The following is a 14,004-nucleotide window of genomic DNA, read 5'->3' as shown; positions in this document are numbered from 1 at the left end:
AGGCACTATAAAGCAAGGCTCCACATAAGCCCTGGGCGGATGGAAAACACGTGGCCAGAGAAGCTACCTAGAGTTATCGGTCATGTTCTAAGCCCACCTTTCCCCGCTTCCTCCCGGCAACCTGCATATCATAAACTAAGCGGATGACTACAAAGTTGATGCACAATCAGATCCGTTTCAATGGCAAGAGTCCTCCTCCCACCCTCACTATTAGGAAATGGTAGTTCGGAATGCTTTGTTGGGAGAAAGAGTTAGCATTCCCCCAACTGCAAAAGCCTTGCAGGTGTTCTCGGGTGTCGGTTTTCACTTCCTTTTTGAAGACGTGATATGTCCTAGGTATGAGCCAGCCAACGAATACAGCCCAACACGCCTCGCGAAATGTCGGTGACCGATGCTTGCACGCCCCAATGAGAATCTGGTGGTGTATTTCAAACTGAGAGCCTTTCTGGCGTGGGCAGATGATGGTCTGGTTTGAAAGTGTACGATGCTCGGAGAGTGCATCCGCCCCCTCTTCCCTTTCCACGAGGTTGATTATCCACTTGCCGTATGAAGGATTGCGCGTGTTCATCCATACCCTCGCTTAAAGACAAAGGTATAAAACGGGTGATATCCTTATACAAGTGAGCCATTCCTAGGGCAAGTTGTCGTCAATCACCTGAAGGATTCCCCATTTCCTGTTTCCAGCGCTGCCTCTCTGAAACTCTAACCACCGACACGGCACAACTTCATCTTCCCTCCTCTCTATCCCAGTTACTCAAATACGCTGGGATGTATCTCAAACGAAACCCCCACCATGAAGCTCCCAGCCACCCTCTTCAGCATGCTGGCCCTGACCTCCACCACCCTAGCCCTCTCACCCCCTGCTAGGGCCGATCCCGTCGTGGAATGCGGCGACCTATAGGTCATGGTGGTCCCCGCCTCCGATCTCCCCGAAGGCGTCTCCCCAAGCGATGTTCACAAGTGCAAGAATCACCCGCTTGGCCGCAATAGACAAGTGAAGGATGCATCGCTGGCTCCGCTGGACGACGCCATGAACCCCTCGATTTTGACCACCAATCCGGCGATTAGCGCGGTTGAAACACGCTCAGAGACTTGCGTCCTCGAGGAACGGGCCTGCTACAAAGATGCGCCGTATGGGTGTTCGGGAGGTTATTGCTGGAAGACCTGCGGAAGGCGAGTGGTGCTGGACGGCCAGGAAGGGTGGTGTTGGGCCTTGGTACACCTGTAGTAGTGATGTTGATTATGGGACAACGACGTATGCGTGTGGTAGGGGGTGTGCGAGTTGCGGGTGCGGTTGTTAAGGGCTGCTGTGGGTCGTTTTTGTAGTGTGGTGTGGTTGATGGGTTGCATGGTGTCAGGTGGACCTTGGTTCTCACTGTTTAGGATCACAGAAGGTGTATAGTGCACCAACGAGTATGAGCCAGGGAGCATTGTGTAAAGGCAGAATAGTACACTAGTCTTAGGGAGACCAAGGAGTAAGGTCGGAAAGCGTTCACAACTGCAGGTGACTGGGAAGCACACGGTGCCAGCCCTGCTGCGGACCATTCCTCGAAGTACCGGCAGTTACCGTTCCCGGACACGTATCATCTAAGTTAAACGAACATTCCTTCTCTACACCCTGGACACGGAACGAGATGCGTGCACGACGCTGATCGGGTGAGATAGTCACGAAGCCACCGAAGCCAGGCAAGCTTCCGTTGCTTTGGCTCTGCCCGGTGACTACCACAGCGCCTGTCGCGTCTTCTGCACGCTTCTCTGCAAACAAGGATTCCAGGTATATTGACTCGATGGCGATTCGAGCCAGCAGATGGGCATTCCACGGTCCTTCTTGGTGCGGGTAAGACTGCAGCAACCTGACCGCCTGCCACCGCTGTCTGTCGTCAATGGCACGCTTCGCGATGGTATACAGCTGTGGGACGACGCCGAGATCCAGACAGATCGGTGGAAGGTCCGACGAGCCCTGACATTGAATCTCTGTGGCGAGAAACAGGACGGTCTCGAAGTCATCTCTAAAATCGTGGAACCGCGGATGCCGGGTCGGTAAGGAGATGGTCAGGAGCGCGTTCTTCAGCCCGTACGCTTCCAGCTGGAGGAGCTTCAGACATCGACGTTCTTTGATGGTGAGCGTTCTGCCCGGTCGGTGACTGAGGCTGTCCAAGAACTGCAGGAATCGGAGCACCCGTTCAAGGATGCGAGTCTGGTCACTGATGGCGGACTGATCGTAGCCTGTGGTGACACGCCGCCTGCAGAACCAGACCACAGCGCCGGCGAGTGGCTCAATAGCGCGGCGGATTCCTGCGATGGTCCAGCACCCACCTTGTTGATGTTTGGTCACGTAAGTGTGGTCGAGTGTGGTATCATCGATTGAGAGGATTGGCCGACCCTGGACGTCGAAAAAGGCAGCCTGGATATCCAGATGCGTGAAGGTTTCAACCAGACACGGCTCCAGGGGTGGCTCAAGGCCCCTGGCGACCCGAATCTGTTGGTTCTCCAATATTTGTAGGCCACTGCAGAGGTGTTGGAAGGCATTCTCATAGTGCTCGAGGGTGAATTCCAATGCCACGAACAGAAGACAGCACACGAGCACGGTCACTGTGAATTGTGGGTCTTGGGATGTGTGTCGCTTCTGAAGTTGCTTAAATGATCGTCCCAGCTGCTCAAAGGCAAATTGTTGCCAGAGCTGGCTCTGTATCTGAGCCTTGGCCTTAGCCCTGGCGTTGGTTGTTGAGCTTTCGCTTCTACTCCCTTGGACGGCGCAATGTACGGCGCTGAGCGCAATGGATGCGTGACAAACGGCCGAATCGGCATGGCCTATTTGTAAACTGAGGCGCTCCCAAAGAACAGAGTCATAGAAGCCAGCTAGCGCCGGGACTGTGCAGTGCTGGAAGAAGCCAAAGCCACGTCGTTCCTCCGAATTCAATGCAGCTAGAATGCCGGGGATTGTTACTCGAGGGATGACGGTACCTGTATTGTAGAAGGGCTTATGAGTCACTATGCGCAGATCATATCCGTCGCATTGCCTTCCAGTGGAAATACATTTCTTGCATGCCCCTGGAGTTTCATCGCATTTTATACGACGAGAACTTGATGAGGAAGGATATAATGTGAGCGGATTGGATGGATTGACAGGGGTTGGGTTGATGAAACAAAACTTACCGACAGGTTCGACATCCCAATTTCGATCTCTTGATACGACCTTTTTGTCGCGTAGAAGCTATGATGTCGGCATCATTCATGTTGTTGAGTAGAGATGGGGGTTCGGGCGGGGAATGTTCTGAAAAAGAGAGATGAAGCTGTGGGGGAAACAGTTATACCACTCATGGGCACTAAGATTGGGGGCCATTCACATGACATAAAGTAGTCAGTTGGCTAATCACGATGTGCAAGCAAAACTGCCCGATTTGGACGTTACCGCTTTACTAGTACCTAGAATAATAGTACTATACTATACCGCGCTAGTATAGTCTAGGTTATGCTGTTGTTGTCAGCTGAAGCAGTACTTTTAATCAGTATTTTTGGCTATATACTTCTGTTCAACTGCTGTTTAGTAACTGATCAGTTGAATATGTCGGTTGATCGCGTCACACAGTTGATCGACCTTGCCCAATTGCCCCTTAACATGGACTATCTTAGCTCTCATGCTGTTCATTTCAACACGGACTCTTGGAGGGGCCAGTTCAGCACCGGCTGTTCAACCCATCCTGGTCCAATAGTCTTAGTCGGTGGGCAGAGGCTCTGTACAAGCCATGACGACCAGTGTCGCCTGAACCACGTGCCTTCCCTCCTCTACAGTTGCATCAGGCCTACCGCACCAATGCACTTGCGGGAGACAGTGAGTACCCCAGATAACTTGGCAACTCAATTCCACACTGGCACTGTGTACAAGTGTTGAGATCAGCTGCCTTACTGTCTACGGTCTGGACCTGCTCTAGGACGGTAGGTCTTTCGCGATTATTAAAGTAGAGTCAATTAAGCTAACGGGCCTCTTATCTCCACCTAATGACATACACATAATTTCTTTACATCTGTGTACCATGCCTGCCCAGCCGCCCGGTTTCTGATAGAGTAATAGAGTATGTACAGCTCTCAACCCGTGCTCTGAATGGTGTAGAACTGACTCCATGTAGCGTTACCAGCATCTATTTGAATGATAGATTCCTTGTCGGTCGAGAATCAGACCCAGTCTCTATTAGATGTACTTGCTCCACATGGCTCCAACCGTGTCCGTGGGAAGATTGCCGATCAGAGGTATATTGGATGTCAAGTTCTGCCCTGCGCGGGTGCAGAACCCCATTTCTCGCAGAGCTTGGTTCCACAAGGGTTCCGGGACGCCCGTTTCACTGCAGGACTTTCAGCTTCATCCAGCGGCTTTCGTGTGGGATGGAAACTGTTAACATACCGATGACTGGTACTTTTCTTGCACCCGTAGACTCAACTTACCCAATCCGTGGACTACGACCAGATATGTTGGAACAGGCCACGAACCCCGGCAGTGGCTGACCGAAATCAGAGCCGCCCCCAGGACTGAGCCGGCCTGTTGTACGGACCTTAGATATTTGGAGGCTCAGAAAAAATGGAATCAAAGTTCATTTGTGCTAGTGTGACGCCAAGAGGACATCAAAGAACAAGAGTCCAACTTTCACAAATATTTACTAAGACTTTGCTGGGAACGGTCTGGAGTCTTTTACCGCGGAGGAGCCAGCGAAGCGACAAGGCGACATTTACTGAACAGAACAGGATGCCGGATGCTTTATTGCCACAGGATGCACACTTTTCAAACAAGGTTGACATTTCAGATACTGTAGCAGCGACAGACTTGGGTACGATGACTCAACAAGGGCGACTGAAAATAACTATGTTAATAAACACTTCGGGTTCAGAGATCTCGCTGAAGTAGGTGGGTCAGATGTTAATCAATAGAGATGCGTAAGTTGAAACCGGTCGTTGCGCTGAAGGCGCGACAGTAATCCTGCGTAACATCGTCGCTCAGCGCTCTACTGTTTCAACCGTCTTTCTCTTCTCTGCTTTTACCTCCATAAGTAATCCTGCACTGCTATTCTCTAGGCTTCCCTTTTCCGTTATCACATAATCTACCATACAATGTTGCAGCGCTGGCGTGAGGATGTGGTGAGTTCATTACATACGTCGTTACACTTGATGCGAAGACATGGCTAACCAGGTTATAAGACACTAATTAGCAAAGAAGCGGACGAACTAGATGAGCGAAGCAAAGCAGCAAAGGCGGGACTCGGTGCAAAGGCCATTAGAGCGCTCAAACGTTTGTCTGTTATTCCGACACCTCAACCCAGCTACTTGACTTCCTTTGGAGTGTAGGTAGGATATTTTTCCTTAGACCACGTACGGGGTCATTTGTATAGTCACCGAGTATATATGTCGGTATTCCCAGGCCTACAGTTGATCTTTCAATGTTAAACAATGCCGAACGTTGTCGGGACGGACAAGGGTTGTCTAGTTGCAAAACAGCCAGCAATTTGCTCGATAAGAGACTCGACAGCTTCACTATCAATAGTAAGTGCTCCCAAGCTTCCAAGGTTGAGCAAAGCAGCGCGTGCGATCCACCGGATTCTGTAGGGTTACCTTGATTTGCGGAGTACGAAACCCAGCTTTTATGCCACCTGGGGTAGCTATATCGTGAATTTACCCTAGTCAGTCGGCCTTTGCGCGTACATTTACCTGGGTAGTGTTAGCCATCTGGCCGCCCTGAATATATTAGGCGTCTCCAGGTGATATCCCTAAACTATTGAAGGTTTGCTTTCACTAAAGTGTTGTTAGTATACAGAACTGACATGTTTAAAAGCTCTGTTCAACGAATACTTTAGTATTATAGCACTTTAAACAATGCAGTAGAGGCTCCGTAACTTTCGGCTTATAGGATTCTAACAAGCACAGATCAATGTTCGCCGTCTCAGAACCCACAGTAGAAGTGGGAGTATCAATACCCGAACAACTACCAGACTATACTGATTCCGCTGTACTATCCACGGAAAAAGTATAGCTGTAATAAGGAATGTTTTGTTGGGAGATAATATAACTTAATATTAATATCATACGCATCTACAGTTACAGCATGCGCTTAAAATTCAGTGACTTTAGTAAATTCCGGGGTGCCATGGCACACTGGCTATATGCAGCTATTCCGGCATGCGCATGGGTGATATAAGAATCAATAAGCTGACGACAGACTGAATCTTTCCGCTTGGCAGGAAATTTGTGTGGAGGTGATTAGACGATAAAAATTAAGATAGATTGCAACAGATAATGTAAAAATCCGTAGAACATTTTAATAATTTCTTTCCAGCAGGTAAGAGGTCTTTAAATTTTTTACTTAAGTTATCCTCTACATCCCAGTTAATTCGGTTACCTCGCCGGTTTGGCTCGCAGAGCCTCGAAAGAGCAATCATGTTCTTGGTAGTCTCAATCCGTCGTGCAAGTAGCTTATCCTCGTCAGAATCCTCTGCTTCTGGCTTTTAGAAGTTCTCCACGAGTCGCACGCGCTCAGGAAATACGTAATCCGGGGTTAAGAGCATCCAATCCTCATCCTCGGAGCTGTCGGCATCAGATTGGCTAACATCAGACTGGCCGAGCATTTACTTAAGCTGCCTACCGACTTCGAGCACAGGTGCAGTGTGGAAATATCCCTTTCGAGCTGTCTGCTGCGTGTTGTTTGCCAGAGTTTTCCTTATCTGGAAGAGCTCCTTCTTGACTGCTTCATACCTTTTGATAGAGATGAGGAAATGGCTCCCGGGCTTTCCCTATAGTGCCGGCCAGGAATCACATCTCCTCCATTTGCGCTCAGCATGAAGAACATGTTCGAGAAACTATAGTCTACCAACAGCAACAAAGGCATCTTGCAAAGTACAAAACATATGGAAGAGTCCCCGGGCAGAACCAATGCTAGCCATGTCCTATTCAAGTATCAGGAAAGCATGCGGTATCTTGAGAATAGTGGAAAGATGAGGTTAAGAAAAGCTAAATTCTTAGAAAAATATTAAAGCGGTCACTGTCTGAGGCTTGAACGATTGCTACTCCGACACTCTCTTAACAATATAAAAGCGCCATTCAGGGCTCGAAGAGCTAGCAACTTCAACATTAAAGCTGATCTGAAGTGAAAGCAAAAAAAAGTTCAACACAATACCCAGAGAACTAATTATAGAGAGCGCTGTATAAATAGCACGGAAGAAGTGTAAATAATTGTAATACTTAATCAAACCTCACAACCATCATAGACCGTGAGGCTAGGACCACGTACTCTATACATGCAAGCCTGAACTTAATCACTTCCAAATAGGCGCTGAAGTCTAGTGCCTGCAAATGCAATTACCTTAGGATACTCCTCAGGTGAAGTAGGGACTGATATTAAAAATGCCTCTGCCCCGATCCCCTCCCCGTCTGGCTTTTGCGTTGTTTTAAAATCGGCGATTTCCAGGCCATCATCCTCAACAGGGGAGCGGAATAAGAAAGTTAAAGTGCCGCTATCCATATGTGGGGGGCCTAAAATAAATGCTGTCTTGAAGGGCTTGAGGATCGTAACAATAAACCCCCAATATTGCAGAGTCAAGGAGCGCAGTTCCCCTTAATGGAGTGCTCGAGTCCAGAATCTTAGAGATGAGTTCTGATAAATGCCTGCGACAAGTACGGCCTCAACCCGAAGGACTTTCGGCCCTGGTTTGCATCGTGGGCGCAACACGCCGAGACCCAGATCGACAAGCCGTGCGGCGGCGACGAGCTGACCTACTACCGACAGATCCTGTTCCCGAGCTGGGCGTCCAACCATGCGACCCTCTTCGCCGAGGCGACCAAGTCCCTGGTCTATGGGAGCGAGGAGCATATCACCGAGCGCAACCCCACGAAGGCCCATCAGATGCATCTGCCGCCTCGGATTCTGCGTGAGTGTAGCCATTCTTTGTTCCCCGGGCTCATCTTCTTAAGACCTAACTCAGACCTAACCCATGAAATTCCCCGCAGAGCAAATGAACGCCGCCCGCGGCCGCCTCCGCACCCTCGCGCAGAGAGATCTCTTCGTCTGGATCACAGTGATGCTGGAAACCTCCTCTCCTGCCCCGTGCTGCGAACCCACCGTCTTCGAGCTCTTCCGCGAGCTGCAGCGCATCGGCGTCTGACCGTTCGAGGACTGCATACGGCACAGCAGCATCAACGGTCTGGTCGCCCGGATGAAGCGATTCCATGCGGGCAAGATGCGCGAATACACGGACCCTGAGACTAAGAAACCGGTAGATTGTTTCGACTGCAGACACGACTGGAAGACTGTAGTAGCCGACGCTGCTAAGCGGGTTACGGGATACTTCGATGGGCTGTGTTTGGACTGCATGAATCATACCAAGAATCTACAAAAGGGTGGCGATCGGGACCGGGATTACTGGGCGTATATGCAGCCACGTGATCGGTTGATAAGGACTGCCGGATCAAGCATAGCGAGTCCACCTGGTATTTTAGCTTCATGGGGAGGAGGGAGAAGAAAGAACTGGTTGCAGATGTTTAGGGGGGAGGAGTCTTACCTATCGTATGGTTACGACTCACCCGTGAAGGTTGGAGGCAGGCTGGATTGCCCTGGTAACAAGGCTTGCGATCTGTGGCAAATAGTTCTTGTCTGCGGTCTACTCACTATAAGGAGGGACCTTGTTTTGCGACTCGTGGTCCGCTTACCCAGCCTTTATACCTTGGTTTCTCGAATCTCTTCTTTCTCATTCTTCTCCTATGCCAATCGTGAATTTGAGATGATCTTTTGTAGTAAGGTCATGAAACTACCCCATCGAAGTGCCCAACGCTCAACAAGGCATAGATGGAATTGCAAGGAGCACATAGTAGAGAGTCCCCGCCAGTGGCACCGCCTTGCAGTGACTACACAAAGGACACTACTGCAGTTAGCAGAGCTTCTATCTCCACACCATGTAACGCTTTTCCCAGCACGGCTTCGCAGCTACTGTGTAAACCCTTGAACCACCCAAAGCAGGAAAGAAAAAGAAAAGAAAACAATACTCGACGCTGATAACAGCCCGACTAGATAAGGATTCCGCCACCTCCACGCGTCGAACCTACCACCCCAGCCCTCGGATCAAGATGGCCCAATGGCAAAAAGATGAAGCTGCGGGGAATCAAACCCCGGACCTCTCCCATGCTAAGGGAATATTATACCACTAAACCACAGCCCCAATTGTTGAAAACCAGCTGGAAAATGTGTACTCTGTTTTCGACCAGCGTATAGCAGCGTGCTTCCAGGAATATGGGAGCACCCCTTTAAAGGAGGTGTCCTTGGACAAGAGCATCTGTACTGTTTTATCATACTGGATGCTCCTATAAACCATGGAGTGCGTTTGCTTGCTTATAATGGTGAAATGGGTGCTTTCTTAAGGATATCTCCTCATCCGACGAACTCGATGCTGCGGTAGTCGTTCTGGGAGAAAAATATACATGACGGTTCGGACCCTTCCCGAGCAACCGTAAGCGAAGTCAATAGTATATCTCCAACAACTACATGCAGAGGACGACCAAAGCGGGGAACGCATGCCCAGAGATATGAGGCCCAGGTATTAGTGCTGAGCTACAATAATCTGCCATAGACGTGGAGAGAGGAAACCGGAAATGTGTAAGATGCCTAGACAGGTGACGGGGGTGGGAGGAGGTGGAGGGAGGAAGAAACGGTACCCGTCTCCCTCCGCAATGCCTATCTACCTACCTATCCAAGTACTCAACTACACAACGCCGTTGCTGGCTCCACGAAGTGGATACACGAGCAAGATTCCACAGCTTTTCCAGAACAACAGTAGCGTTTGATGGGTAGATGCTGAACGGACAAAGCAGAGCGAATTCTCAATAAGGTGAAAGCCCCGCACATTGCTAGGCAGGTTGGTTAGGTGGCATATTGCCGTAGGTTGTTCACTATGTTTAAGGTGAGTACTCAGTGAGCAAATCATTAAAGTGCGCTACGTTAAATCTACAATGCACAAGTTGAATATAAATATTGAAAGGTAATTCATATTTTCTATCAACAACGACAACTCATCTACAGGGACTCATCGACCGAGTACGTTGCGAGGCTATCATCGCCCAGGCATCCAAAAAGCTCGGCTGAGAGATAGAACGTGTTGGACCGTGTGCCATCCGGCTTCTCCTTCATACTAACCCAGCTATGGATGCCACGCCCGGCCTCCAACGGCCGACGCTGCACGGCGCGGATGGCACTCCTATATCTCTCCCGGTAGAGCTGCGGCGCCGAGATTGCATCCATGTACGTCTCGACGCGCTGCTGCGCGTCAGCATCGTTGACTGCGTAGCTGTCCATCGGATAGAGCACTGTCCGGGCCGCCGGCCGAGAGGGATCCCTGTTCTTGAAATGAAAACACGACAGCCCGGGCTTCCGCCGGTAAGGCCCCAGTGAGCCACCACCCATGGCGAGGTAGAACTGCTCAATGGCAGGAATGCTGGCCTGGCGATCCATCTGGACATGCTTGTGCGCGATCTGCGTGGCGGAGGCGCCGAAGTGTGCAACGTAGACCTTGACTTCGGCGTCTTCGGGATTCGGCGACAAGCCCAGCGAGAAATAGATGGGACAGTCGTTGTCGGTCAGGATCGTCTCCAAGAGCGCCCACGAGTGGGCCAGCCCCAGGCGCTCCAGAGCTTGTCGGATAACGCGGCAAGCATTCTGCATTCCAGCGGCGACGGGGTTGAGGTATATCTTCCACTTTTCCAAAGTGTTGGAAGTCGCAAAGCTGTGCCATGCGGCCAGCCTTCCCTCCGCATCGGCGGGGAGAAACAGATCTCGCACGAGATTCAACCGGTCCACAGAGACCTTTTCGGGGCCGTATTGAGTCATGATTTCGTCAGTTAAACGCGACGTGCTCTCCTGGAGGGCGGCCAGGCTGTTCTGTTCAGGTTGAGCCTCGATCAAGAACCGCAGCTCCGACGCGCCAGTCTGCTGGGACAGAGCCAAGGAGTATTCATACGGCGAGTGATCATTGCTGACGTCGGAGACCCAAGCCGAACGGTCCAGGCTTAGCGGTATGGGTTTCCGCGCCCATTCGGCACCAGCAGACCTCAAGGCGTGGAGGAGCTTCTCTCGTTTGATTTCATCCTGCCCGACGGCTTTCGAAAGACGTGTGAGCTGCCGAGTGGCCTCACTGATATAGCTAGGAGCCGAAGCAGGCGCCGAGGCGGAAATGAGGGGCTGCTGCACTGTAGGCGGGATGCGCTGCGGAGCGAAGTTGGACTGGTGTCCTGGCGCGCCTGCCAGAGTGCTTGGTGTGTTCTGCTGTAGGAGAGCCATCTTTACACGTTCAATTCCCAATCTTGAGAACTGGGCTGTAGTGGGTACCGTTTACATCGTGGCAGAGCGTGGATAAAATGGAGGGCTCCTACTTGTAAGATATCTTTCCAACGTGCGATAAGGAAATGGCGTCAGAAGGTCCGGGTTGACCGAGAGCCTCCTCGGAAAACCTGGCATAATCTGACACTGCCCCCGCCTCTCTGGTATGCTATAATCTGGTTGACTTGGATGGCCCCCCAACCCCCAAAAAAGCACTAAGCATGCAAGTCGCAGCTGTGGGGGGCCAGAATCACAATTAATCTGGGAAGATGAAATTGTTTCTCCTGGTAGACCCACCACTCCCGGCCGTGCACAGTCCGGCCACTGGCCCCTCTTCCTAGTAGTCTAATTTCTCTTTTGGGGCCAAGCCCAACTAACTACTACCCACGGGCCAAATCTATATGGAAGGAGCTACAGGAGTTTAGTCGCAGTACTCGATAATATCCTTGGAGTACCACCAGACCCAGGTTCGCCAATGGAACACATTAGCCTTGACACGGAGCTACGGTACAATACACAGCCGCACGAGGCGAACTGTTGCTGTTGATTCTATAGCGAGAGGGGGCCTACCTATCTGGCGTTGCGACCAGAAGTCAATCCCTGGCCTTGTTGATTTATTTGGGCAGTCAGTCCGTTGTCTGCTTGGAAGATATTTAGGACATGCCCCTCGTGATCACGGAGATCCACATATCGAGATACAGGTTCCCAGTGAGACACAGAAAACATGAATCCTCTTGCACTCATCATCCAACCATCCGCCTTGAAGCCCCCGGTATTCGCGGCGGTGGCGAGTTTTCTATGTGCGCTTAGTGCCTGCTTTATTGCACTACGCCTCTGGACCAATCTCACTCACCTGCGAAAACTCTACGTCGATGATTGTAGGTCTACCTGCCATCTGTCGTTGCTTGCAACGGGGAAGATTTTCCATAGCTAACGCAGATACCCGTCGCAGATCTGAGTGTGCTTGCGCTCCTGATTTTGATCTGGAACTCAGTCACCTTCGGCATCCTGATCAATGGTAAGTCTGTGCTCGATCTGAAGAGGAATGCCGCACAGCGGCCCGGGTGGAACGAACGACTGACCATGTTCTTCAACAGCGCTGAATTCCAATCCCGACGATGTAACGATTCCATACCTTACGAGGGTACGTATAGCCTCGGTGGCTTCTTTTGCATGGCTGCCAAACTGTTGACTCGTGCTAAGTATTCCTCGCAGCTGGTCGCAGTCGGAATCGCCTCAGGGAACAGTGCGATTTACAGCGTCAAGTTGCCTCTGCTTTTCATGCTGATACGAACCTTTGGGATCAAGACATGGCTGCGGTGGACGTGTCTATTTCTCATCACCTTTGGGACGCTAGGGGGGCTGACCACGCTCTTGTATGCCGGTATCTCGTGCAGCCCGGACCTTCATGAGCCTACCACACCATTCCTGGTCTCGTGCGTCAGTGTTCTTACCGATGCCACCATTGCCCGTGGTTCCCTGTCGCTGTTCATCGATGTCATTGTCTTCATTCTCCCGCTTCCCATCATCCTGAAACTGAAGATGCCGCTTCGGAAGAGGATTGGGTTAGCCTTTGCCTTTGCGACAGGTCTCCTGTAAGTCCACTATCGCTTGCGGTGATCGCACATCGCCCGGGGGCTTATGATTTTCCTCTTTGTTTCTGCTCCATAGTGCCATCACCGCCAGCGCATTGGGCTTGTATTTCAACGCGGCACAGTCCCAAGCATCATCGACAAATTTCGCCAATGCGTTGATGTTCAGGCAAGTTCAGTTCATGCATGAGTTCTCTCTTTCCCCACTGAACCGATGACTGACCGCCCGACTGCTAGTGTGGTTGAGAGCGCCGTCGTACTCATGGTCAGCTGCACCCCGTGCATTCATCTGTTCTGGAACAAGCATGGCAACGCCTTCCGCAGTTTTCTGAGACTTGGAGGGACCGCCGTGTCAAATGCCACTACGACATCCTCGGAATCCCACCTGGTAAGAAGCGAGGCCAACAAAGATCGCATCCAGGTCCGCATGGACCAATACATTGAACTCGAAGAAGGCATAGCGCAGGGGGAGAAAAAGCCTCTCTACGAGGCTAGGGCGGTGGGCTTGACGCACTAGCGGTTTAATGATTGCATGGTCGCACAGCACTGTACCTCCGCTTGTAGTGTAGTGAGTCGTGACAGCGTAGTAACCGATTCCTATGTCCTTTTGATGATTTAGTACCCACCCAGGCTCTCCTGCCCGGTTTATTCCAGTAGCCTACCCCTGCGATAGCCAGGTGCTCCCTGTTTGCTTTGGATACAGCCATTGCCCAGGAGTAAATTCAACCGGGAGCCCATAACAGACATAGATATACTTGGCACCCTCATGTTACAGTCTGTATGAGAGTAGATCGACTACCTGCGCTGCGCCCGCTTAGCTGCAGGCGAAGCCAGCGTTGATGGTACCGTCCCTCTGTGCAAGTGCTTATCCTTCCAGACTCGCTAGCTATGCCACCAAACCATGGACTTGGCCGGAATCTGCGCGGGGGCGGATTTTGGGGGCTGGGGGGGAAGGGGAGAGGGTCATCTTACAAGTCACAACTAGAAATGTTGGTTAATGAGCATCCAAAGTGTGAGTTCTCTATCGATCCCTACCACTAGGTACTGCCTAGTAGGCGGCTTTGCACCGGG

At 51.1% G+C, this 14,004-nt stretch overlaps 5 protein-coding genes and 1 non-coding gene across 6 annotated transcripts; 3 read left to right on the top strand and 3 right to left on the bottom strand.

Annotated features, from left to right (window-relative positions):
• The first annotated feature begins 736 nt into the window (after window positions 1-736).
• On the top strand, window positions 737-1,360 carry BO97DRAFT_240129 (uncharacterized protein). Its single transcript, XM_025690781.1, has one exon. It carries the CDS (start codon window positions 905-907, stop codon window positions 1,226-1,228), a length of 324 nt encoding a protein of 107 aa, XP_025554304.1. The 5' UTR covers window positions 737-904; the 3' UTR covers window positions 1,229-1,360.
• A 132-nt stretch (window positions 1,361-1,492) lies between these two features.
• On the bottom strand, window positions 1,493-3,236 carry BO97DRAFT_441174 (Zn(II)2Cys6 transcription factor domain-containing protein; the record flags this gene model as incomplete). Its single annotated transcript, XM_025698141.1, has 2 exons — window positions 1,493-3,083; window positions 3,157-3,236. The coding sequence occupies 2 exons, from the start codon at window positions 3,234-3,236 to the stop codon at window positions 1,493-1,495; spliced, it is 1,671 nt and encodes a 556-aa protein (XP_025554303.1).
• A 1,864-nt stretch (window positions 3,237-5,100) lies between these two features.
• BO97DRAFT_421941 (uncharacterized protein) lies at window positions 5,101-8,141 on the top strand (the record flags this gene model as incomplete). Its single annotated transcript, XM_025696744.1, has 3 exons — window positions 5,101-5,127; window positions 7,655-7,907; window positions 7,987-8,141. The coding sequence occupies 3 exons, from the start codon at window positions 5,101-5,103 to the stop codon at window positions 8,139-8,141; spliced, it is 435 nt and encodes a 144-aa protein (XP_025554302.1).
• A 978-nt stretch (window positions 8,142-9,119) lies between these two features.
• Window positions 9,120-9,191, bottom strand: BO97DRAFT_t68. The gene has a single exon. It is a non-coding gene; the product is annotated as a tRNA-Ala (tRNA).
• An 851-nt stretch (window positions 9,192-10,042) lies between these two features.
• Window positions 10,043-11,302, bottom strand: BO97DRAFT_476120 (uncharacterized protein; the record flags this gene model as incomplete). Its single annotated transcript, XM_025700457.1, has 1 exon — window positions 10,043-11,302. The coding sequence occupies one exon, from the start codon at window positions 11,300-11,302 to the stop codon at window positions 10,043-10,045; it is 1,260 nt and encodes a 419-aa protein (XP_025554301.1).
• A 763-nt stretch (window positions 11,303-12,065) lies between these two features.
• BO97DRAFT_421939 (uncharacterized protein) lies at window positions 12,066-13,450 on the top strand (the record flags this gene model as incomplete). Its single annotated transcript, XM_025696743.1, has 6 exons — window positions 12,066-12,219; window positions 12,294-12,359; window positions 12,439-12,485; window positions 12,557-12,936; window positions 13,013-13,111; window positions 13,171-13,450. 6 exons carry the CDS (start codon window positions 12,066-12,068, stop codon window positions 13,448-13,450), a joined length of 1,026 nt encoding a protein of 341 aa, XP_025554300.1.
• Window positions 13,451-14,004: the final 554 nt, after the last annotated feature.

This window comes from Aspergillus homomorphus, assembly GCF_003184865.1.
Source record: "Aspergillus homomorphus CBS 101889 unplaced genomic scaffold BO97scaffold_6, whole genome shotgun sequence".
In the NCBI taxonomy this organism is placed as follows: domain Eukaryota; kingdom Fungi; phylum Ascomycota; class Eurotiomycetes; order Eurotiales; family Aspergillaceae; genus Aspergillus; species Aspergillus homomorphus.
Note: the sequence above shows the minus strand (reverse complement) of the source record. Positions and strands in the feature narration are given on the sequence as shown.

Excerpts from the sequence above, each read along its gene's own strand:
- BO97DRAFT_240129 (XM_025690781.1), top strand. The coding sequence starts at position 905 with ATGGTGGTCCCCGCCTCCGATCTCCCCGAAGGCGTCTCCCCAAGCGAT.